This window comes from Odocoileus virginianus, chromosome 21, assembly GCF_023699985.2.
Source record: "Odocoileus virginianus isolate 20LAN1187 ecotype Illinois chromosome 21, Ovbor_1.2, whole genome shotgun sequence".
Lineage (NCBI taxonomy): Eukaryota > Metazoa > Chordata > Mammalia > Artiodactyla > Cervidae > Odocoileus > Odocoileus virginianus.
Genome location: NC_069694.1, coordinates 50,604,631 through 50,631,027, shown reverse-complemented (window position 1 = coordinate 50,631,027; position 26,397 = coordinate 50,604,631). Strand labels below are relative to the sequence as shown.

Below are 26,397 nucleotides of genomic sequence, written 5' to 3'. Positions count from 1 at the left end.
ATTTGTACTATCAGGAAGAAAAAGTCAGAACACATCTGCCTCTAACTGGAGAACTTAGTGGGGAAGTTCCTGTTATTTCCTGAATTCACAAGACAATAAACACCAGTAAATAGCTTGCAGCCACATAAGCTTGAGTCCTTCCTTTGTAAGCATTTGCACACCCAGAAGGATCAACAGTAATGCTGTGTGCCCTCCAGCAGAGAGTCTGCTGGCCTCCTGAATATTCAAGACTGATCCCTGGCATCTTGGAAAACCTCGGTGTTTTAGAGCATTGTCTTACAGGGTGAATCATTGAGTCACTAGGCTCCCTCACCTGTCATCTCTAGTCCAGGAGTCTTTCTGGAGTGATGTTGGTCAGAAGTACGTTAGAATTTTGGTTTGGGGGTATTCACACATCATTTGCAGTCACTTTCCTGCTTTCATAAGGTGATCCAAGCATTTTGTGGCTAAATATAGGCCTATTCTTCTGGTGGCTAAAGCCAACTTTCAGATGAATCACCGAGATACACAAACTGTTTCAGTCCAATTAACTTGTGAAACCAAATGTAGCTGCAGTGATATTTTCAGTCAAAGGCATTTGCCTTGGCATTAACACTGAAAACAGGAATTGACAGGAAAACCCAGTAGAACCTCAGCAGCAATCCTCGGCTGGTTCCGTATATGTAAAAAGATGAATGATTTGTAGTTTATGAAGTGATGATGATCACTTAGTAACATTCATCAGAGTGTTAACGGCAGAATCTTTTTTTAAAAAAAGTGATTATCATTTTTCTCTGGCTATTCAGGCATAATAAATAACAAAATATGTGCAAAAATGGTGGTATTGCAAAAGATTTTTTAATGGCAGTGATTTTAATATGAAGCTAAATTTATAATGGGCTTCTCAGGTGGGGCTAGTGGTAAAGAACCTGCTTGCCAGTGCAGCAGATATAAGAGAGAGACATGGGTTTGATCCCTGGGTCAGGAAGATGCCCTGGAGGAAGGCATGGCAACCCGCTCCAGTATTCTTGCCAGGAGAATCGCATGGACAAGGATCCTGGTGGGCTACAATCTGTAGGGTTGCAAAGAGTCACACATGACTGAAGCGATTTAGCACACCCGCAGATTTAGAATAATCTTGTCCATGTTGTAGTGCTTGAAACTTAGTCTAGTAAATGATAAGGCATAGCAAGCTATCAAGATTTTAGTTTATCTTGTATGTAGCAGTACTTCTGATAGCTCTACTGAAATCCAGTTGTGTAGCTAATAGATAATTTCTCTACAGTACTCAAATTATTTCTAATCAGGTAGATTTTTACGCTCTTTTAAAAACATACTTTGTACCTATTCTCCTATGATTCTTCAGAATATCTATAGGGTGTGTAAATATATAAATGGTGATTGCTTTCATTCTTATCTTTGGTTTTTATTTTTATGCACATTAGAGTATGGCCTATCAAGTGCCTTGTAAATACATCTTGATCATACATGTATGATATGTTAGAAATGTCATTTCTTAAAATGAGAATCTATATATTTTTTTATAATTGGGACATTATACGTATATATGGGCTTTCCTGGTGGCTCAGTGGTAAAAAATCTGCCTGCCAATGCGGAAGACACACATGTGATCCCTGGGTTGGAAAGATCCCCTGGAGAAGGAAATGGCAGCCCACTCTAGTATTCCTGCCGGGGAAATCCCATGAACAGAGGAACCTTGCAGGCTATAGCCACAGAGCCACAAAAGAGTCAGACATGACTTAGCAACAAACATCTGAAACATGTGTATATATATGATATATGCAAAACTAATATATATAATTTATAGATAACTAAAAATATTGACATCATAAAATATCAATGACCTCATTTTTTTTAAAAAAACTTGCTATAAATATAAAAATTGACTTATTTTTAAAATGTGACTGGGATATGCAGTTAGCTTGATAGGTGAAGCAGAAAATTTAGAAGGAAATTTTTCTCTCTATGATTTATTTATACTGCAGATTACCTGACTGTGGAAAAATATTTCTCCTTTACTCTTGTATCTTCAACTGAAGATTATTGTTCCCAAACTGAGGGGTCCAGGCTGTAACCAACTCCCTTCAACCAGATCCCTCACTTCCAAGAATGTCTTACACATTTATGCTTGGGCCCAGCTTCAGCTCCAAGAACTGAGCCCCTGCTTGGCAAGGAAGCCTGATGCCTCAGTAGGGCTCTCACCACATCTGCCTGGATGGATTGTCAGTAATTTCAATTTTTTTTTTTCTTTTTAGATAGGCATGGGCACTGTGATGTCCATTGTTGTGTCTTCTTCTGGAGATGTGAGTGTATTATTATACCAGCTCATCCATCCTTAGAAAATATATTCAAGTGCCAAACAGGATTTTGGTGAACTAAGACTGGGACTTGTGCAAAACTGTGTAGTTGCAAGCCATCAGTTGCCAAAGAGATAATCTGCCCCTTAGTATGCTAGGGGGTTTCCCTGATGGCTCAGATGGTAAAGAGTCTGCCTACAATGTAAGGAGACCCGGGCTCGATCCCTAGGTCAGGACCCTTAATATACTAACCCCAAGTCAAAAAAGATATGTTCTATGACAAGACATCAGAGGGGCAAACGGTTCTGCTGATCTCCAAAGACAACTTGCACTGTCTTAAATTTCAGTTTTAAGATTTCCATTAGGACTTCCAAAGGATTTTAGAAATGTCACACAGACCCTGAAGAAAGACATTTACTTTCACATTTTATATTCCCAGCATGCGGACATTTTATGTCTGCCTCACTGACTGTCTTTGGGTATCCCAGAGAAGCTCTGGGGTCATGGTGGTCATATCTTGGTGAGTAGGGGATAGTATGAACTGAATTACTCATGGAACTTTGTCAAATAGAGATAGAGCCTGTTGGTGTTTCTGTGCCATTCGGAAAAAACTCCAGGTGCAGGCACTCTGCTCAGAGAGTAGGGTAAGGCTGGGTTAGAGCTCTGCCTTCTCTCCCTCTGCTTGTGCCTTTGTGTAGAGCACAAATTGTAACAGCCCTTATCTGATGGCTCTGAATAGGGGGAAAAATGCTGTATTTTCTCTTTTCATTTTATGAATAGGCAAAATACAGCACAGAAAAATCTTGGCCTGGCCTGACCTCACACAGTTGGCTAATAACAAGCCAGTTGTTATTATGTTGAATCCGCTTCATTCTTGTGAGCATGCTGCCTAAAGTGAAAAGTAACAGTGGAACAAATTATCACTTTTGACAACTAGCTGATGTAGAACTTTTCATTAGCACTCAAGATTATGGTATGGATAACTTTCTAAATCTTTCTGGAACTCATAAAGGAATAGGAAATAGCAGTATTTATTTAGTCTTCATTACATTGTACTCTTTTTCGTTCTCCTCATATTACTATCGTCAAATAATTTTTTTTTATTTTAAAAAAAATTTGTAAAGTTCACATAACATAAAAACTGCTTAACCATTTCTGTGTCCAGTTAAGTGGCATTATAAGCACATGTACATTGTTGGACAACCATCCATCTATGGAACTCTTTTTATCGTGCAGGACTGCAACTCTACATCCACTATAAAATAACTCCCCATTCTGTCCTCTCCTCTGTCCCTGGCGATCACCATTCTACTTGCTGTTTCTCTGATTTTAGCTACTCTAAGTACCTCATGTAAGTGAAATTATCAGTATCTATCTTTTTTGACTGACTTATTTCACTTAGCATGATGTCCTCAGGGTTCATTCATGTTGTAGCATATGCCAAAACTTACTTCCTTTTTAGGACTTAATAGTATTTCATTGACGGCATTTAACACATTTTGCTTATCCTTTTATCAACCAATGAACATGTTTTAACTGTTGTGAATAATACAGTTATGAACATGGGAGTGCAGATATCTTTTCAAGGACCAGTTCTTTTGGGTACATAATCAAAGTTAGAATTGTTGGGTCGTATGGAAATTCTATTTAAAAATTTTTGTAACTGTCATACTGTTTTCCACAGCAGCTATACCATTTTGGATTTCCACCAATGGTGTACAAGTGTTCAATTTTTCTACATCCTCATCAGCACTTACTATTTTCTGGGTTTTTTTGTGGTAACCACACAGTGGCTGTGAGTTGGTATCTCATTGTGATTTTAATTTGCATCAAACTTTTTTTAATGCATAGAATTACAGTCTATTTCTTGCCTTCAGGAAGCCTTCATTTTGATATGTACATCTTTGCAATACATTACCTGAGCATTTAATTAGTCTTAGATTAAGGCATCTTATTAAACCACACACACAAATATAATAAGCTTAGTGACTGATTTGCTTACTTGAGGAGGTGTGTGATAGTAACAGAACAAAAATAGCCTATCTCATTTTTACTTTTGCTTTGTTCCATGTGCCCTTAATTGTGCTGAGCAGTGCTGTTTTTAATTCATGATTTTTCGTGTTCATCAAAGAGGAAAAGCAACTTTAAGAATATGAACTTTTGATTGTGGTTCAAATTTTCCCCTGCATTTGTGAAAGATGGAATGAGGAAGGGATTGTAAAGTAGAACTGGCATGAGTTTTACAGTTGAGGGAGATTACAGAAATCCACAATGATATTGAAAGGATAGATTGAGCCCCCAGAGATTAGACAGAAAAGCAGGAGTAAAGGAAGCTCTCCTTTGAAGAGGTCAGGATCCTGCCACCCCAGTCCACTTCTCCACTCTGCGTGATACTGCAGGCTGGACAGTGTCCGTGGACATGGCCCCGCTTCTAATATCCCTCACAGGGCCTCCTCCAGCATGGTGCCTTTCCTCCTGGCCTGATTTGGGTTTGTATGAAACACTTCCAATGGCTTGTCTCAGTTTTATCATCTTGATTCTAATTCTTAGTATGACTCAGCAAATCTGTCTCCATCAGGATCAATAAGAAACTCTTTGGACTTTCTATTAAAGCAACTCTCTGCCTTTTTTGATTTCCATCATACAATTTGGAATTCATTCAGAGAAGCATGTCTGGACAACCTCAAATAATCTACTACTTCAGAGGTGTTATCAAATATTGGGTATACAGCTAGAAAATAACTTACAGAATAAATTGATCTTAGCTTAAAAAAAAAAAAGGATACTAATAATGGCATTAACAGTGAACCAGAATTGTGTTTTGTGTTCTGTGTCAGTCATTCCCAGTTTGCTTCAGCCACCTCCATGCCCACCATTGCCACTCTATCAGAACTGTCTGACACATCTGATTCTGCTTGGTCATGGCTGCACTCCTTGACTTGTCTTAAAACGCATCATTCACCAAGAAGTATGAACATTTCTGAACATATGAGAGGAGCATAATGTTAAATAGAAGTTGAACATACAGATGTTCCTGGTCTGTTTACTCAATTATAATAAATAAAGACATATATGGGTTCAGTTCTTCAAAAAATTAAATATAAACATAGCTAGTTATCTTGCTCAATCTCTAATCCAAGTACATGCCTTTATATAATTCAACAAATACTTCTTGCATTTGTGATCAGACATAATTAGTTCACAGACAAACTCTGTCTTATGGGAAAGATACTGTAAGTCCAAAACTGAAATACATGGTTTCTAGGGAAAAACTGCCTGAGAGATCCCCGCTTTCTTATAAAACATAATGGTAAGTGATATGATGTCAGGAAAATCAACATAATGGCATTGATAAGTGATCATCCCACACATCTGGCTGGCTGTGAAATATAGAACTCTGGGCTCATTCACTTAATAAGCATTTAATGTGCTTGTCACAGGCCCTGTGAGTCAGCATTTTATATTTTATAGTGGAAAAGCAGGAGCAAATTTGCCCTCCCAGAGCAACCATACAGGTAGAGAGACAAACATTAAACAAAGGTAAACACAAACGAATACATAATGATAAGTGTTGGTGACAGGTGTGATGGAGAATAAAACAGGGCTCTAAGGCAATCAGATAACTTAGATGAGTGGAGGCCTGGGGATAAGAAATTTAAGCCAAATTTTGAAGGATTAGAGGAATTACTCAATGAATATAGAGAGTGAGGGAAAGTTCTAGAAGAGAAACAGGCACATGAAAAGGCTCGGGAGAGAGGAGCTTGGTGTATTTAGGGAACTGGAGGGAGGCCCGTGTGGTCGGAGCAGCACAGAGGGGCCACCAGGGAGAGTCAGGGGACAGGCAGGTCCTGTGAGGAGTTGCCTGGAGGAGCGCTGGGCAGGTACGTAAGAGCATCACGGAGGCGTGAGATGAAACTCAATGTGCATTTAAAGCCGCTGTCTGGATAATTGATGGCAGAGGGGCAGGAGAGGTCATGGTGTTACTTAGGAGGCCGTTGCAGTGGTGCAGGTGATAGTGATGACTTGGACCTTGTAGTGGAAATGGAAAGAAGTCTTAATCCGTTTTAGAGATAAAGGCAGCAGGATTTATCTAGAGATTGGTAGATAAAGAACATGAAAGGTACTTAGGCCTCTTCACCCTCAGATTCTACCTTAAGTACAGGTTAAACCATAAAATTGTAGGCAGTTGCATATGTTTTCATTAATCCATTGGATTATTTAATAATTTATTTTCCCAGCAAAGATTCAGCAGCTCTTTCTATCTGCCAGGCAGTACTTCTGTAAGGTACTGAAGATACCATGTTCCAATCATAGATGTCTGCCCCAAAGGCCCTTGAATCATTGACTGACTTTAAAGGTGAAAGTGACACTGAAAGTCGCTCAGCTGTGTCCAACTCTTTGTGGCCACATGGACTATAGAGTCCATGGAATTCTCCAGGCCAGAATACAGGAGTGGCTAGCTGTTCCTTCTCCAGGGAATCTTCCCAACCAGGGATCGAACCCAGGTCTCCTGCATTATAGGCAGATTCTTTACCAGCTGAGCCACCAGGGAAGCCCATGGATTGGCTTGTTTGACTGTATAGGTCAGATGTGCTAAGAAGGCCTAATTTTCAGCTATATTCCATAGACTTTGTTCCCTTAGCTGAGTGGTCCTCAGCAAGAGTGCCTCGGGGGAACCTTGGGGTGACTGGTGGAAGTAGTGGGGTTGACACGCTGACAAGGTAGCGCTGCTGGCACCTGCTGTGTGGCCTGGTGCCAACAGTTCTGCCATTCAAGGGACATTCCACATGGTGAAGGATTGTCTGGCCAGAAAAGCCAGTAACGCTCCTGTAAATAAAGGCTGATCGGCTTCACTCTGACCAGCCCTTACCAGCGTCTGGGCTGACTTGAATCCAGGACTTAGGAGAGATGTGAGTGGGAATGCCTTTATGTGGTGTGGGTCCCAGTCTTCTCACGTGCTCCTGGGCTCTCCAGACATCTTTGCCCGCCCTCGCCTGCCCTCCAGGTTGCGTCTGAGGGGCAAGGATTAGGGCAGCACAGTGAATCTGCAAGCTTTTTCTCTCACGTTGTACATTCTCGGACAAGTCCTTAACCCCCACTGCTTCAGTGCCCTCGTGCGTGAGCTGGAGATACCTGTGTCTCCCTCACGAGGCTGTTGTGCGAGACTCAGCACAGCACTTGGGCTTCCCACGCAGTGAGCACGCGGTGGGTGTGTGTTGTTACTGTTCAACGGTACGCAAAGCAGTGTGCCTGGCACCTCGCAGGTAACACCTCCAGACACGTCAGCGTCACGGCTTCTACCCTGGAGATCACTAGGACACACACCCGTCGCCCAGATGCAGAGGAGCACGTGAAGTGTTTTGGGACAGACAGGCAAACATCTGACCCTGGTGATTCTTTGCTAGCATGACTCCTGTTCGGAGGCTCGGGTTTCAGGTCTGGTGGCCTCTGCTCGTTGAGTTTGTTCTTCAGCTCTATACCTAGAGTTCCAGGGGGAATTACTCCTTTTATTTCTTGGAGACACTCCTGGCCCTGCCTTGGAGACACTGCCTCCTCAGCGTGCATCGCTGGGCCCTGCTCTGGGCTCATTTCCCAGTGTGACTGCAGCCTGAGCACCCTGGGTTTTGCCCTGCCGCCTCAGGCAGCAGTCCCGTCTCCGCATCAGCACTGGCTGCTGACTCAGTGTGGCCCCGTTCTCCCTCCCAAAGCCCAGTCTTGGACATCTTGGAATCCAGCTGCTGCTCATTGTCACGTCAAAGCTATAATCCTTCTGAAATTTCATGTTTTATTTAAGATGAAACTACTTTTAAGCATTTCTGATATAACTCACAAATATACTAGGAGCACAAATAATTCATTCTTGCTAGATAACAGAGAATGATTCAGCATCTCAATAATAACAAAAGCAACAACAAAAATACTCATCTCTAAGATATGTGTTGCCTCATCTTTTCATACGTCCAGAATTATCTTTTTTTCCTGTAAGCTCTAATGTTCTGGAGGTTCATGAATGATAGTTAATGATTCAAACATATAATCGATATGCTTCATGTCATACAGATCCCTAACATCAATTTATTCACAAAATCTCTAATTAATTAAACAATTTATTCATCAGACTGATTTAATTTGTGAATTTTATGAAACTTCACACACTAAAAATTTTCCAAAATCTGTAATAACTCCTGCTTAAATTTGTGCTCCATTAAACAAATAATGTGAGTATAGAAAAATCCAGTAGTTTCTTTTTAAGGCATTGTGTTCTATTAGAACTCCATTTCTGCCTTCCCAGATGTTTGTCATACATATAGTCAAAATGATAAAATGGCTTCACTGCACAAGGATATTTTTAAACAATGAGAAAAATGAATGCTGGAAAATAAGAAAGAGTACTTTGAGAGAGTTGACTACTTAATCTCCAACTCAATATAGAACTCTATACCCCTTATATTTAATATGTTTAATAGTTATACCTGATTTTTCAGTATTCTTCTTTAGATATGAACCCTCAAGAAATAAAACCTACCATCATGTGTAGCTAAATTTTAGTGGGATTTATTTTTTCTTCTTCAGCTCATGTAAATTCTGAACTTGTAATAGTAGACGGGTAGCATAGTTTTCTGACTTGGTTAATTCATTTAATCATTATTTCAGCACTCATTAATTGAATAAATGTTATTTCTTAGTTGCTAGGCTAGGTACTAAGGTAACAAAGATCCGTAAATCCTGATCCTAGTATTAATAATTTAGGATCCAGCAGTTCTCATGGAGCAGATAATCTATTTAAGGAGCTACTATATATGCAGCAGCAATTTTCTTAATGACAGTAGACTTTTTAATTAATATTTGTTAAGCACTTTAATAATCCAAGATTGTATGTAATATATACAGATTTTCTTGGTACCTGTGGTTAGAAACAAGGATAAATATGAGTATGTATCATATTTATGTTGGTCACATTCAAAGAAAGAAATCTCACAAAACTGTTATCATCATTACAAAGGCAGTAGATTTGTTGGAATTAACTTTCTCTCTAATATTTAATTACTTTATATTACAATTTGTCTAGGGCACAAATTATCATAAATTATAACTGGGAGAAAAGCTTAGCTGTGCCAGTAAATGCAGTTACATGTATATGTAACCGTAGTTTTCATAATAAGCTTATGTGATGCTTTTCTGTTGTTACAGGAATTTTTTTTTGTTTTCCTTGTGCTTGCTTATTTTTTAATTGGAGGATAATTGCTTTGCAGTGTTGTATAGGTTTCTGCCCTGCACCAATGCAAATCAGTCATAACTATATATATATATATATATCCCCTCTGTCTCGAGCCTCCCACATTCCCCCTGGTCTCACCCCTCTGGATCGTCAGAGCACCAGGCTGGTTCTCTGTCAGACAGCAGTTTCCCACTAGCTGTCTATGTTACACATGGTGTGTATATATGTCAGTGCTACTTTCTCAATTCCTACCACCCTCTCCCTCCCCCACTATGTCCACACCGTTCTCTACATCTGCATCTATGAAGCTTTAAATAATCTTAGATGTCCATTTTATATCTAAAAACAATAGAATCGAAAGTTGTAACTTCAACATTAAAGAACTTACAAGTATCCACAATGCAATGGATCTGGGGGAACGTTACATAAACTTTCAAATCTGTAGTTTTTAGTATCACATCTTTACATTTAGGAGAGGAAAATACAGAAGAGAATAATAACTGGTGATCTCTAGAAAATGTTTTCATTTGATGTTTCAGAATTTAAGAAAAAAAGAAAACAAGAACAGGAACAAGAAAACAGTTTCAGGGTACTTTTATCTCACACTCGCATACAGCAAGCCTTACACCTTCACCGATGCTTGACCAGTGACTCTTACCTTCTAAGCCTCTGGAACGATGGACAGTGTGGTGACGGAGAAAGCTGCACTGTGCAGTGATTCAGAGTGTGGGCTGTGGAGCGGACGGCCCGCCTGGGCCACTCGGGCATGTAAAATTGGGCAAGTTACTTAACCTCTCTGTGCTTCCATTTTCTCATCAATAAGCTGGGCTAGTAGTAAAACCACCATGAATTATGAGGGTTTCTCAGCGAATTTAAAGCTCAGCACACTGTGTGGCACACGGTAGGCACTTGACAAATGTTAGCTATTTTAAGATGAAACTCCAAGACAGAAATTTTCTTTTAAAATCAAGTCAGATCATAATAAGGAACGAATGACTGACAATTACAAGAAAATGATTCGTTTCACACATAATAAAATTCTTATTAACGTGAGCTAACCTTTCCCCAATTAGATAGCCATTTTTGTTAATTGACCATAACCATCATTAGTTATATCGGGGGCCTGTCTGTACTTTCACAGCATTGGAGGTGTAACCATTTGGGAAGATAATGTGCCTTCCCAACAAAGTTGGCATAGTTTGCCTTCCCAACAAAATTTTAAATGTGGGTACTCTTCGACCCAGTAATTTTACTTATAAGAATTTATCTTTTAGAAATCTTCTCAAAGATGCACACAGTCATGCATGCACACACACACACTACTTAGTTTAATAGGGGAAAAATGCTTCTGACATGAAAGAGTGCCCATGATTTAATGTAAAATGAAAAACACAAGTAACCTAATTTTGTGATTGCACAATTTGCACTTTAGTGAGATAAGTGTTCTTTGTTTGCATATGCAAAGGGAGAAGTACAAATGTTAAAAGACCTACAAAAAATTGAAAGGACACACATAAAGTTAAAATTAGTTTATTCCGGAGAGTGGAATTGGGATCAAGAGATAAGGAGAGGACTTGGTATGTTTCCATATTTTTAAAATTTTACTACAAAATTTTGTGACTCTAAAATTTAAAAACATTGTTTAAGCAGGGAGAAAAAAAGCCTAAGCCAGAGAATCACCACTTAAGGAATTCTGGCCCCAAATCATTATATCTATCAGACCTGGAAAAGAAATGAATCCCAAAGAGAGTTATATCGCCTTCACTAGAGAGCCTCAAAGTCCATGATTTGAATGAACTTCCTGGAGTAACCAAACCCAGTTGCTGGGTTGTGGGGAAGTCTTCACTTTATTAAGAAGGGCAGACAGATGGACTCCTTCCTGGCTGGAAAGGGATCACCGCTGACTCCCAGGACATCGCAAAAACCTGGGTCTTGGTTTACTGGTGAAGACTTGGACCGAGGAGACCAGGGCGTTTTCACACAGAAAAGTGAGCTCTCAGCCCTTGAGTGACGTGCATTTTGGAAGGCCGCCTCCAGCCCCCAAAGACATGTCCATTCCAGTTTAAAAAACGATCCCCTCCAAAAAATACAGCCTGCAAATTCACACTCTACATCCATGACACGTATCATCTTCTCTTTCTGTTCAGAAAATACTCCTGAATGCTTGCACACACTTTGTCAGACCTTAGTTAATCTTTGGAGAATTGATGAGTTTTGTAGAAACTGTTTTCTATGAGAGATGTGTCTGAATGTTTTTACAGTGTACAGAAAGGTGTGTGTCCAGGATCTAGTGATGTGTAAGCAAATAGAAAGGAAAATGTTTAGATGAATATAAATCAGCCATATGGAGTTTTATGTGTGTGGATCACAATAAACTGTGGAAAATTCTGAAAGAGAATGGGAATACCAGACCACCTGACCTGCATCTTGAGAAATCTGCATGCAGGTCAGGAAGCAACAGTTAGAACTGGACATGGAACAACAGACTGGTTCCAAATAGGAAAAGGAGTACGTCAAGGCTGTATATTGTCACCCTGCTTATTTAACTTATATGCAGAGTACATCATGAGAAACGCTGGGCTAGAGGAAGCACAAGCTGGAATCAAGATTGCTGGGAGAAATATCAATAACCTCAGATATGCAGATGACACCACCCTTATGGCAGAAAGTGAAGAAGAACTAAAGAGCCTCTTGATGAAAGTGAAAAAGGAGAGTGAAAAAGTTTGCTTAAAACTCAACATTCAGAAAACAAAGATCATGGCATCTTATCCCATCACTTCGTGGGAAATAGATGGGGAAACAGTGGCAGACTTTATTTTGGGGAGCTTCAAAATCACTGCAGATAGTAACTGCAGCCATGAAATAAAAAGATGCTTACTCCTTGGAAGAAAAGTTATGACCAACCTAGACAGCATATTAAAAAGCAGAGACATTACTTTGCCAACAAAGGTCCATCTACTCAAGGCTATAGTTTTTCCAGTAGTCCTGTATGGATGTGAGAGTTGGACTATAAAGAAAGCTAAGCGCTGAAGAATTGACGCTTCTGAACTGTGGTGTTGGAGAAGACTCTCGAGAGTCCCTTGGACTGCGAGGAGATCCAACCAGTCCATCCTAAAGGAGATAAGTCCTGGGTGTTCATTGGAAGGACTGATATTGAAGTGGAAACTTCAACTTTGGCCACCTGATGAGAAGAGCTGACTCATTTGAAAAGACCATGATGCTGGGAGGGATTGGGGGCAGGAGGAGAAGGGGACAACAGAAGATGAGATGGTTGGATGGCATCACCGACTCAATGGACATGAGTGTGAGTGAACTCCGGGAGTTGGTGATGGACAGGAAAGCCTGGCATGCTGCATGGGGTCTCAGAGTCAGACACGACTGAGCGACTGAACTGAATTGATGGAGTCTTATAATATTTTAATATACTTTATGTTTTTATAATAATTTATTATACTTTATGTTTATATAATAATATGAAAACAAATATTCTATATCAACATTGGTGAAAATCTATTGATGCCTAGTTTTTTCTTTTTTAATGTAATCTTGTTTGTCTTCACAGAGTTACTGGAGGTGAACTGTTTGAAGACATAGTGGCAAGAGAATATTACAGTGAAGCTGATGCCAGGTAAGTGACTTGTCCTGGACAAGATACAAGACTCAGCACTCACATGATGCTTGTTCGGTATATCTCTACAGATGTATCATGGCACTTAGGATTATGAGAATCTCATAATATCGTCTTGGACTTTTCACAAGTCCTCTCTCTCTTAACAGATTTTCAAAATGGTTCTTTGGGGGGAAAAAAAACTATGAATCTGATGTAAACTTTACTTTTAACTAGTATCTGTAGTTAGAATATATATATATATATATTTTAAAGCCTAGCTGGAATGACTTCTGATAAAGAAATATACTTTTTTATCAAAGTTATGAGAATTAAAAAAAATTGAAACCCTCTGGTCTCTAGATGCTAGGCTTCCCAGTTTGATAACCACTAGTCACATATGACTATTTTTTTTTGTTTGTTTTATTGAAGTATAGTTGATTTATAGTGTTTTATTAATTTCTGCAATACTTTGCAATACATCAAAGTGATTTTTTTGTATTCTTTTCTACTATGGTTTATTACAGGATATTGATTATAGTTAGAATATTGAATATGTTTAGATACCATCACTGACTCAACAGACATGAGTTTGAGCAAACTCTGGGAGATTGTGGAGGACAGGGAAGCCTGGAGTGCTGCAGTCCATGGGGTTGCAAAGAGTCAGACACGACTTAAGAACTGAACAGCAGCAGCGATTAAATACAGTCCTTATGCTATACAGGAGGGCTTTGTTGTGTATACATATGACTTTTAATTTCAGTTTCAGTTACTTTAATAAAAAGTTCAGTTCCCCAATTGCACTAGCCCCATTTCATGTGCTTAATGACATGAGTGCCTAGTGGCAACTGACTGGACATAGCAAATATAAAGCATTTCCCTCATCACAGAAAATTCCATGAATAGCCCACATCCAATCAGAGACCATAAAAAGAAACAGACTCCAAAAGCCCCAGTGGTCTCCTTAAAGCATTATGAACTATTTAACTCTTTGGAAATTTCATTAAAGTCCTTGGAACTCTCACTTGAAAAAATATTTACTCAGGTACTTCAGAGGGTTCAAGAAGATTTCCCAATCTTGTTAATTGGCAACATTTTTACAGAAGTTAAAAATGGCTAACATTTTGTCTCATTTGAGACTTCCTAGGCTACACACAGGCGGTGTTTTTGGAGTGAAGTAACATTAATTTACTTGCTGAGACATTACTTAGACTGCATGGTGTTAATTTCCTTGGCATTTCTTATATATATTCTGTAGTCAGTACTCATTTTGAAAAACCTGGCCATGAGTGATTAGCTCCTTATTAGCCATGTAAATGAGAGGGTATCTGTATTCAATTATGGTGGTCTGTGCCTGCCTGTTCTCTCCGCTGCTCTCAGAGCTTCCTGAGGCTGCTGCCTCCCTGGTAGCCTGGCCCGGGTATCAGTCAGCCGATAGCAGGCCCCCATCCCTCCAGAGTAGCGCATGCATACCCAGGCTCACCTCTGAACTTCTCATTCACCTTCTTGGTTTAATGTTACTGTTTATGAAATTTTATGGATCTTATCTGTACCTGACTACACTCTTTAATTTTTTAATGGAATTTCTATTGCCAAAGTCAAATAGAAAGTTCCATGTCACTTATGATGTGTGAATCATCACTTGTTCAGTTTAAGCCACATCCTCACATTGGGCCTCTGAAAAGCACTTCAGAATAGCCTTGGAAGTAACTGTTTTCCCACTTGCCAAGAGAATAATCTCTTTTATCAAGGTAATAAAAGTTAAGAAATTTCCTTTATTTTGCTTTTCAAAGTTATTTTAAACAGGTTGTTATTGTGTTTCAAAATACTGGTTGAAATTAGAGACTATTTTCAGCCCTAAGATAACAGGATAGACCCTAAATGTTGGATCATTTAATATACATGCTTATATTAAGTTTTGAAATTTACTGTAGGATACAGTTTAGGATAGGTCCCACACATAATTAAGGAGAAGAAACATTCTTCTCAACCATATGCATAAAGAGCAAGTAACTTGTAAAAATCTGTTTAGTACTAGCCCTCAAGAAGTTAAGGATTGAATTCATTCTCACTAGTAACATATGGTGAAGCTTATTTAGTATTAATTATTTTTTACTTCTCTATTTTCTGTTATTCATTAGGACTAAAAACTTATACCAATGGCTTGAGATGAAAGAGTAAAGTATTCATAACAAGAAGTATAATGTGAACATTGCTGTAGAAGGAAAAAAAGCTATATGATTTAGCAAATAATTACCAACAGTCCAGTAAGCTGTATAGTCAAAATCAATCTCTCTCAAGCTCTTTTAGTGGTACACTTAAATTGAGTTAGAGCTAGAAAATCATAATCATGATCATTGTGACACTTATGTTGTAATAAATCAGATAGACAGTGATTACTTTTTTTTAATTCAAGAATTTACTTTGGAGTAGTAGTATTTTGTCCATTAAATGATTGAAACTGTCCTCGCTAAAGTATTTGCTTAATCCTTGAATGAATGAATGTCGTTCTCTGATATACCTGCGTTTGAATCACACAGTGACCTTGTTCAGGATTCCTCAGTGTGATATGTCTTACGTTCCTGTATGTCAGATGACAGCTCATGGGACCTTATGATGTCCATCAGTGATGCCTTCCCTCTAATTTAATTAGCAGTCTATTTGACATAACATAAATGTACATTTTAACATAGGAATAAAAGTTTTCTTTCACTGAGGTGTATGGAATGTGTCGAACAACCACCAGTGCTCCAGGGGATTTAAAATTTTATTTTTATTTTTCAAGTTTTTATTCCTTCCCCAAAGTATGGTTATCCTGAAGAGGTTTTTTTTTAATACCATGGATTTACTTTAAATTCTTCTTATGTTACTGGAGACGTGCATTAGTTTTCCTATTATATATTATATAAGCAGCACCATTTCTAAGTCAAAATGGTAAATGTCTCCCTCCATTTTTTTTTTAACCCTTGTTTCACCTGCCACTTCATTTGTGTTATCCTCTTGTTTCAACACCTATGTTTAATTGTGACCTCAGATTTTAAACAGTTTAGATGTGTATGAGAAATACCCATAAATTTTATTTCACTGAAGAATTTTCCCAGAACATTGTGAGAATTATTTATAAAATTTCCTAGAATTATTGATAAAATTTTCTCCCTGAATATGGAAATTTTGACTTATATAAACAAATGATTAATAGAGTTGCAATGAAAGAAAACACATATCAAATTGTTTTGTCTGAACATGTCACAAATTCTGTGTTGGATGTCATTTTTGTTACTGCCAAAATTAGCTTTATCCAGCATTATTTAATTCCAGTGTAAAGCTAAAAAATGTGAAAAATATAATTTTTGTTCGTTTGTTTTGTTCAAATTTTCATTTTATTTTGTATTCAATGTGATTATGTGCCTTTAAAATGTTCTCCCTCCCATTCTACCCTTGTATCTTTACAGTCATTGTATACAGCAGATTCTAGAAAGTGTAAATCATTGTCATCTAAATGGCATAGTGCACAGGGACCTGAAGGTCAGTATATGGAGTCCATAAACCTGAATCAGAGGAAGTTTTGTTTGTTTTTTTTCTGGGGAAAGGGCAGAGGGTGGGTGTTGTACAGTCGTTCCCGTGCCTTTCCCAACTTTTCCTTACAATGACTAAGTGATGACATGATAATGCATGATGCCTCTTCCAGTTTGCTCATCTACAGGCTAAATATACATCATAGCAAAAGGGAAGGCCAGCACTGAAAGCACAGCTCTTAAGGTTCCGAGGAGCACGCCACCGGAGACGGTGTGGGGCGGGCTTTCCCGAGATGCCCAGCACTGGCCTGGAAATGCCCCGGCCTGTGATGTATGTCGCCTGTAGAGCTGAACACCACTTCTGTTCTGAGACCACGGGTTGCTGTAGCAGATCAACTGGTTCCCCACTGCTCCTTTCGAGTCCGACGAACCCTCAGGCAAGAGATGATGATTGCCAGCTAAATTAAAGCACGCGAAGTTAATGATTTATCAAAAATTCATTACGTATCCTAATTTAACCTTAATGGAGCCTTGACTGCTAATGTGACAGCTTTCAAATGATACGAGAAAAATGGGAGAGAAGAGGGAAACAGCTTTTTTTGTGTGGCGGGAAGGTGGAACACAAAATCTATAAAAACTATACTTGTGTTCCAGTTCATTTCCTGTGAGGATTTATAACCAGGGAAAGAGCTCCTGAATTGAGTTTTTAAGGTGGATTTTTCTAGAACAAGTGAACCTACATTTTGGCCCACATCTGGCAAGATCCTGATTGTCCTGAGGTAGTAGTCACTCTACTCGAGCGTGTGTTTACGTGACTGAAAATGTTTAAACGCAAGCCCAGTTGTCTGCTAGTTTTGCACTTTAACCCAGTCTCTCTGAGGGTGTACAGACAGTGAGTGTAAGCTTGGAACTAACACACGCCCCCTGGTGTTTGCATGCAGTCATTGCATTCAGCAGATCCTGGAGGCTGTGCTACACTGCCATCAGATGGGCGTAGTCCATCGGGACCTGAAGGTGAGTAATGCCCTTGGAGAAGACAAACCACACACGATTCCTAACGCCTGTTCAGCTGCAGTTATGCCTGTAAAGGCAAAAATGTGAGCAATAAAGGTGTGCGGACTCTTTGCAGCACATAAGGAAAACACGCTCCCTCGCCAGTCTCTCTCACTTCTCTCTTCTCTGATGCACACTTGAAACTTATATGAATCCCGTTTCATCCAGAGAGGAATCATTTCCTAACATGAACACTAAGTAGGTTATATTTTCTTTCTCTCAAGACAGGATACAGCATCTAATGTGACTTTGAGTAGGACTGATGATCTCCTCTTCTCTTTAAACTTGTTCTGTGAACATATTGGCATGTTTGTTGACCAAACTCATACTATATGTACCTATATTTTGTAAGTAGCTATCAAAATTATAAAGTAGATAGAGATGAATGTAAGGTAGATTTTTGGCCCACGAGATTGATGTTAAAGGCCTCTATTGTGGGTAGTAAAGTCTTTTTCCCTTAACATTAGTCCCAGGAATTCTGAGGACATTGAGTCTTCCTGCTTTTTTATTTACTTATATTTCTAGGGGTCAAGATACTACTGTGTGGAAAAAGGGTAAAACAAATCTTATTATCAAACAGTACATATGTAGCATATAGCTACATACTAATACTTTAAAGACTTGACTCAGTTTCTGATAACCGTTGAGAATGAGAAGTGTTCAGATCATTTAGAAATTAAACATTTCAGAGGTGACCATCTTGTTATTAATTCTCTAGCCTCTTCTCTCAGCATTCTAGCTTTACTTACACCTGGAAATTTAATGGAGGAAAATTCCTAGGTGGGCAACATAGCACATGGGAGCACGGTGGAGCTGTGACTTTTCATTTGAAACCTCAGCCTTTTCCAGGCGTTAGTACAAAGGTGGCAAAGAATAATTTAGAATGTCAAACTGTAACGTGTTTGGGACCTAGGCTGGTTTCTCCTGGGCATACTTCTCTTGTTACAGTACTTCCTACTCATTTTGTATGTTCTGGAAGAATATTTCTTCAGTGATTCACAGCAAGTTACTTGAAGATGTGATCTGTAAGCAAAACATTGCCTTTTCTAGAACCTTCCTTTGATTTCAGTTTGAGTCTGAGAGCTTGTTCTTTTGGAGAACCAAGGTAGAATTGTGTCCATCTGCTAGCGCTTACCAAATTTACCCATCAGGAAAAAGGAAAAAGAATGTGTTCCTTTGAAGATTCATATATTTGGCAATCACCTCAAAAACTGCTTAGTAGCCACATAAAGACAGTGCCCCTTTTGCTTCTTAGAACTCACAGTGCTACTTTCCTTTTTAAGTGACTGAATGTAGACATGCACCTTGTTGGTGCTATTCTTACTGTTTAATACATTTATCATTTGAGATATTTTACTTCATTTATGTAATTATAAGTATAGTCTTAAAGCCACGATGAGAAATGCAAATTTTGTTCCAGGATTTTGGAAATATATTTTTTGAGGTCTTGATATTGCACTTCTGTAAATGTCCAAACTCAGCTGAGTCCTTCAAAGACCGGAACTTTTATCAGAGATGTCAGTGAGCCTAGGCTGTGGAATGGGAAGGAAAAGATGTTTTCTGACATATGAGCTAAAGTCACTAATTAAAAACGCATGCAGGTGATTTCCAGAGAGGCTGCTACTAAAAGAAATTAGCCTGCTGCATCTCCCCTCAGATTTCTTTCATGGGGAAAGTGTTTTTGCTTTCCATTCTTACTCAGATTTAAGGAGAGGATGGAGATGAACTTCTGATGAAGCTTGTTATAATTTCTGTAATTGTTGTCTTAGTAATGTCTGTAATTGTTGTCTTAGTTTTTGTCACATCGCTGACTTGGATAAGCTTCAGTTGAGTCTAGTTCCTAATAGGCCACGACATAAACAGCAACAGAGGCCCAAGCTTGTGTTCAGGGGCAGCTTAAGCGTGCCCTGTCGCTGGCTTTCATCTGTGGCTTCTATACCCATGGTGCATAATCTGATAAGTATACAGCTTGGAATAACACATTTACCAATATATTAAAATGAAAAACATCAGCTGCTGAAATCTATTATCAGGTTTTAAGCACAAATGTTGCCCTTACAATTATTAGGCCATATATTTCTGCTTCCAGGGCAAGATTCATATGTTAATTCATGTACAGTGCTTCCCTGGTGGCTCAGAGGTTAAAGCATCTGCCTGCAATGCGGGAGACCTGGGTTCCATCCCTGGGATGGGAAGATGCCCTGGAGAAGGAAATGGCAACCCACTCCAGTATTCTTGCCTAGAGAATCTCATGGACGGAGGAGCCTGGTGGCCTACATTAGCCCATGGGGTTAATTCATGTACAGTAGACACAGTTTAATTTGTCCATATCAGTGAGATAAAGACACAGGATGTATTACATTTATCATCATCATCATAGGCACCTGTGAGCATAGGAGTACTGTACAGGTTGTCTATAAACTCCTCTGAGGATAATGGCCATTTGTGTTCCTTCCCAGCACCTAACGTGGGACCTTGTACCTAGTTAACACTTGCAGCATAGTCCTTCAATTCAGGAAAGAATAAAGTTCAACCAAAAGTACGTTTGTCATTTAAAAGACAGCACTGAGTAAAATAGGCTGTTGTGATATATTCATTAATGTTGAATAAAAGAAGATAAGCACATCCTCTGATTCAGTGGTAACATGAAGATCTCTTTTTTAACATTTTAATAACTTCCACTTTTTAGACAGTAGAATCCTCCAGATGGAAACTTATCAGGCCTAGAGACAAGGCTAGGGCATAGCAGGCAACTTGAGGATGTCCCAGAGACAACAGCAGGAGAAAGTTCAGGGTGGTGAGATGCTGGCAGCATGCCAGGCAGCCCCAGGCAGTATCCAGTGGACCCATGGACCACAGTCTTTCGTCTAAGGTGCAGTCAGTGTCAGGAAATGGTTGTAGATCTCTTAGGGAGGTCCTGCGGTGGTGACATAGTTACAGGCCTATAGGTGAGGGATATGAGAGGGTTTGGATCAAGGCAGAACCTTAATAAAAATAAAAGGGCCATAGCTGCCATTTATCAAGCAGTTTCTCTATACCCTGCGCTGTATTATCCAAATCTTCAGAATAACTTCATGAGGAAGGTACCATGATTGTCTCCATGTTACCTAAGAGGAGATTAGCAACCATGAGAAAAGGACTTGTTCAGGGTCACAGCTAGTAAGACAGGGTTTGTGCCCAAGCCGTTGGGCTCCAGGGTCTGCAAGCTTAATCCCTGCCACTTCTCAGTACAGTTAGATAAATGAATTGAAAACCCTCATAGAGACCAAAGAAGAGTTCACAACAGTGATGCGAAACTCATTTTACCATCAGCATTGAGAGTTATTTGGGGAAGTCAGTCTAAATTTAGTGAATCAAGAGATTAAAATAATCCCCAACTGTGGCTTTTCAGAGCTATACAAAATTTGTATCATTAGGAAGAAGAGAATAAGGTATAGTTAAGACATAAAGTAGAGTAGGAGAACAGCATAAATTTTGACAAAAGACTGGTGTAAAAAGTGATAATGTTCTGTTTAGGAAATCAGTAAGGTGGCGTTGTCCACAGCCTTTGGAAAATGAGACATCGAGAAGAATGAAATGGATTTGCCACATTTAATTTAGGCCACATCAAGACAATCAGTTTGGAGTCCTTAAAAAATCAATCATTTATGAAGAGAGGATTACTGTAATGTGGGGGGATATTTGTGTGAACTGATAATTAAAAATTCAGGTATCAAAAGAGAAGAACAAACATTAATCAAGTATTTCTCAAGCACCTATTAAGGCCCTGTCTTAGGTTTAGGCATGTATTACACAGCAAAACAAAAACAACCCTTGTATACATGGAACGTACAGGCCAATGAGTTAAAAGATCACCTAGACATTTGTGGAAGATGTGTCCACGCTGCTCCTCGCAGGAAGACAGAAGTACACTAGACAGGCGCCGCCTCCAGAAGCACATCAGGTCCAAAGGAGGCTGCGGTAAAAAGCGGCGACTCTCGATGTCACAGTAAGTAAAGTAATATCAAGTCAGATGTGTTCTCTCACGTAAGAGCGTGGAGAATACAGTTTCTCTGAATCAGTTGACAGAAGGAAGTAAGTCAAAAGAGACAGTTACATAGCTGTACTTTTTCAAATAACCATTTTTCACACAAAGTAGTAAAATTTCTTCAGCTCAAGGTGTATCAGAAGTGGTTACTCAACTGCCTCATGAGCAGCTCTCTGGGTAAGAGGCTGCATACATACAACTGAATCTTTTAGCAACAAATAGGCTGGTGAATTGCCTTGGTAGAAAATATTGTCTTCTTAAAGCCTACCTCCTGAAGAAGTGTTACTTAACGGAAAAATCATTAGACAGGTAGATGAATATAAGATTGATAGGTAGGTAAGTAGATAGAAGGATGGATAGATATATTTTAGTGAAGATAGTAATTCTGGAAATTTGGGAGGACTTCCGTAGACCCAAAATTAAATGTATGACCAGAAAAGAAAGAAAAATTCATTTTCTGGAAATGTGACAAGCATTCAGTAAATCCTTGTCACCATTGGTAGCTATGTCAGATACTGATTTCTGCATTTTCCTTGATTACAAAATCACAAGTACTTCACTTTTCACAAAATCATCTTTAAAAAAAAAGTTTAAAGGCTATATCATAGTCTTTAATGTACATGTAGATACATTACAAACTATGTGACAAATTCCATAATCCATCTAGTCGTTCTCCTGTTCCTCTATGAAGTACTCGGTGTGTGTCAGGCTGTGGAGAAACAGTAGGTGATTGGTGTGGTCCCTGTGGTTACACCCTGGTTCTTTCAGTCTACTTGATAGTGTGTGCTGATAATTAATGTTAGAAGTGCATCAAGAAACAGGAATGTAATACAGAGTAATTCTTAGGAACTTGCTCATATGAACTTCCTCATCACAAACTTAGAGCGCATTCATCAGCTCAGAACTCCCCATGCTGAGGACATCAACTCAGGCATCCACCACGTGAAAATAAAAGCAAAAGTCACGTGTGTCGTGTGCACAAAAGGACCTCACCACATGTGTGAATGAGCCTGATAGTCAGGCTTGTCAATTCATACAAGATTTCATTTAGTTGAATTTTAGGAGCTTTGTTCACACCTTCTTTGGCAAAGAAGTGACTGAAAACCCACCAAAGCACTGACTGATGAACTTCATATTGGAATATTGACACTTTCCACTTGAGGAAAGAAATTTTAAAAGACTGTGTCACTTCTTAAAAGCCAGTATCCAGGGTGGCGTAAGAATCAAATCACATAGAATAATAAAACTCATAACCTGCTGTTTTATAATATTCATAAAGAGCAAAACATTTAAAGAAAGTAAAATACACATGATTTCACTAAACTTAAATTGCATATGTTTGAGTTTACTGGCTAGTTATCATGTATGTGCACAGATAAATCTGTCTTATGACTAACATTGAAGATGTTTATATGACTCACATTGAAGATGATCATCACCTCTGCTGAATCAATTCTTTAATAAACATCATGCTAATTGAGAAATCTCTGTGATATGTTTGTGAGATTTTTAAGAAGCAAAGATTAAATTATGCCTTTTTCATAAGTTTTCCCATGTTTTATTTGAATATGGGAAAATATGGGTAAATATTTTTGAGTACTTTAAATTCTTCTTAAAATATCTACTGAATAGATTCCCATTTGAAAAATGAATGATTTTTATACCTCAGAATCACATATTTAAAAGGAAGGTATCAGGAAATCTGACCTCAAGCCCTTGCTTCATCTTTTTGAACCTCCCTAGCTCGTTTAGAAAAAGAGGGGTTTGAATTAGTTTATCTCCCAGGTCTCTTGCAATTCTGAAAGTGATTCCAGAAACTTGCCTCAGTACTTTGAGATACTTGAACAGTTTCAAGAAAAGCCCAAATCTTGATGAAAGAAGTTGCCATTGTATCCATATGGAAGTATAGAACAAAACTTGCGAGCAGTTGCTGCTCATTACAGCTGATATGCTATAAATGGTTGTTGACACTAAGACCAGATGTCGTGGAAAATCCTGCATCATTAGGAAGCAATGGGGTGGGGAAGGAACCTGTGTGTGAGAATGTCAGTAGAATCTATTTAAAAACCAATCTAAACAGTGATGCATTATAAGAATCTAGGGGTAATCTCAATGTGTAAATATTAACATAATAGATTGCACTTAATTTAGAAATGCAGACGTTTCTCAAGTCATGAGCATTCATTACAGATATTCAGTGTTCTACACATTTGAAATGGCCAGCTGTACTGGAGTGTAATAGCTGATCACTAATGCACATAATGTCTCTTACAGAGGACAAACCCCTGTGATAAAACCCAACGGGGTTTTATAATTTTATACATACTGTTATAAGATTTTAAAATATATATATTTGTAATGTTCATTTGCGAGGTGAAGAACTAGTTACTTGGCTTCAAAGGTCTGAATAGCCCAAATCCACATAATTAATAAGAATTAATAATTAATAAGAATCAGGCCCAGGACATAAATCCATGTCTTCCTTTTCTATCTAGATCATAGTGCTGTGCCCCCATGTTCAAACATAGTTGTGTTGGAAGGCTGGAGTTTCTGATCTCACCTTTCTGATTTGTTTTAGAAGGTCAGAATAGTAGATTAGCAGTTAATGGTGTAATGGTGACCCTTTCTATAAGGAAGTAGCCACTAATTTGATGAGAGATTCTACTATTTCAGTTTTTGTGGAATATAACCACAAATTATCTTACTTTCTGTAGACATTCATAATCTAAATTTATCAACTTGCCAATGAACTTTTGTAGTGCAATATGTTCTTAAGTTGGAAGCTATCTAAATGGTAGCAATTAAAATATATGTGTACTGCCCTGGTTTAAATGCTGCTTTAGAAAATCTTGGTGATTAAGTCTCCTGTATCCTTGCAGAACATGATAAAAGATTATCAAACAAACATATTCCAAAGAGTTGACTATAAATCAAAAGTATGTGATATTTTTAATGTTTTTTTGAAGCTGGCCATTAGAAGCAATCTTGTGATAAAATATTTTATAAAACAAGTAATCCTTTAATAAAGTCAGTAATCATCCTCATTTTTCAGTTTGTACTCCATAATTCTGTATTTTAGGTTTGCCTAAAGATATGCTTAAACATGAAGTCATTTCAGTGCTATTAATATTTGAGTCTATATAGTAACCTTGAAATAGCCATACCTTTTCCTGTGCATAACTGCAGCTGAACAGTCTTCTTGGGTATAAAGTGAAACACTGATCCAGATGGATTTATTATTTCCTGGATAAGTCACAGGGCCCTACAGAGAGGTCTTAGAGATCGTCTCTAGGTATGAGTATTTGTCTCAGTCATTCGGAGACTGTGCATCAGAAAACTCCAAGGCGTTCCCTTTCTTCTGAATTAGCAGATACTTGGTGTACAAGGGCATAATGCACCCAGCACTGCCCAGAATTTTTTGATTTATTAATAGAATAAAAGCACATTGAATTGTTTATAAGTTTATTCATTGATGACACTGGCATTTGGTCAACAAAGTTAAATACCACTTGAAATTGAAAAGACCTAAAATGATTGTGATTTCTAAAATGATTGAAACTCTTTCCCTAAATGAGTCTGTGTTGACAAATTAAGACAGCTGGGTATTTGCAGAGATCTCTGACATCTCAATGCTTTTGAATATGAAGGTCACAGAGCCATTTATTGTTTGTGTTTTTCTTCCAAGGTATTTATTCCATAAATTAATAGCTGGCAATCACTTCTTGATTAAATGAGAAGGTACATAAATGCAGTGACCATAAGTTTTAGTTGGGAAAATAAAATGTTAAATATTAATCATATAGCATGGTTAGATACTATAGTATAGTGATAGATAAACAAGAATTCCAAGTAATTTTGAATGTTAGATTTTAATGAAAGTTATTTTAGCATAGAGATCTTTCATATTCTTAAGATATATTCATCCCAACATCCAAATTAAGTTTTCATGTGTTTAGTGTTTAGGTAAAAACCCTGTCAGTCCTAAAACATTATAAAGTTTTCCTTAAAATTAACAGTGGTGAATCTGATGGCAGTGAGCAGCAATAGCCCGAAGAAGTCTGGTACTTGATTAAAACTTACTTGCCTACACTTCAGTTCCTGTAGACTTAAGCTAATTTCTTCTGAGCTCTGGTTATGAGTCTTTGCTAATTTGCATGGCTGGCTTAATTAATGAATATTGGTTTAGGCTGTGTTACACAAGGTCAAAACAACAAGAGAATTGACTAATTCAGCAAGGGAAAAAAGTAGCAAATTTCATGAAAAAAAATTGAAATCAGTTGTTTGTTAATATATAAACAAAACCAATTTGATTAACAGAATGTTTAAATGTTTCATACAGTTGTTTTGGCATTTGGAGAGTCCATTGTTTCCCAACTTTTTTCAGTCTGAGACACCTCTAAATTTGCTAGGTTGTAGCCCAAGATTAGAAGATGTTGAACCACTCTCCGGAATACACATACCAATCCAGACGAACTTTCATCCGGATACCTAAGGATCTAAGGATGATAGATTTACATTATGCATTAATCGGCCTCCTTTTCCTGACCAACTTTTCCCTTCATTTCTTAAAACCCACAAAAGCTGTCCAGGGAAAGTCAAGAATTTTTCATGGTGCTTATTTTCAAAATACCAATGCGTCTCGATGACTGGTTGGGAAACAGTGGTGTAGACACAGCCTC

The 26,397-nt window shown here is 38.3% G+C and overlaps 1 protein-coding gene across 28 annotated transcripts in view; it reads left to right on the top strand.

The window, feature by feature from the left end:
* CAMK2D (calcium/calmodulin dependent protein kinase II delta) overlaps positions 1 to 26,397 on the top strand; it is a 303,590-nt gene that overhangs the window by 210,234 nt on the left and 66,959 nt on the right. For 17 of the 28 annotated variants that reach the window (XM_070452357.1, XM_070452364.1, XM_070452356.1 and 14 more), the window contains exons 5-6: positions 13,079 to 13,144; positions 16,576 to 16,648. In XM_070452357.1, coding sequence (XP_070308458.1) covers positions 13,079 to 13,144; positions 16,576 to 16,648 — 139 coding nt within the window. Of the gene's footprint in view, positions 1 to 13,078; positions 13,145 to 16,575; positions 16,649 to 17,579; positions 17,653 to 26,397 lie in introns of all 28 variants that reach the window. The other 11 variants (XM_070452353.1, XM_070452351.1, XM_070452366.1 and 8 more) reach the window with 1 other exon arrangement.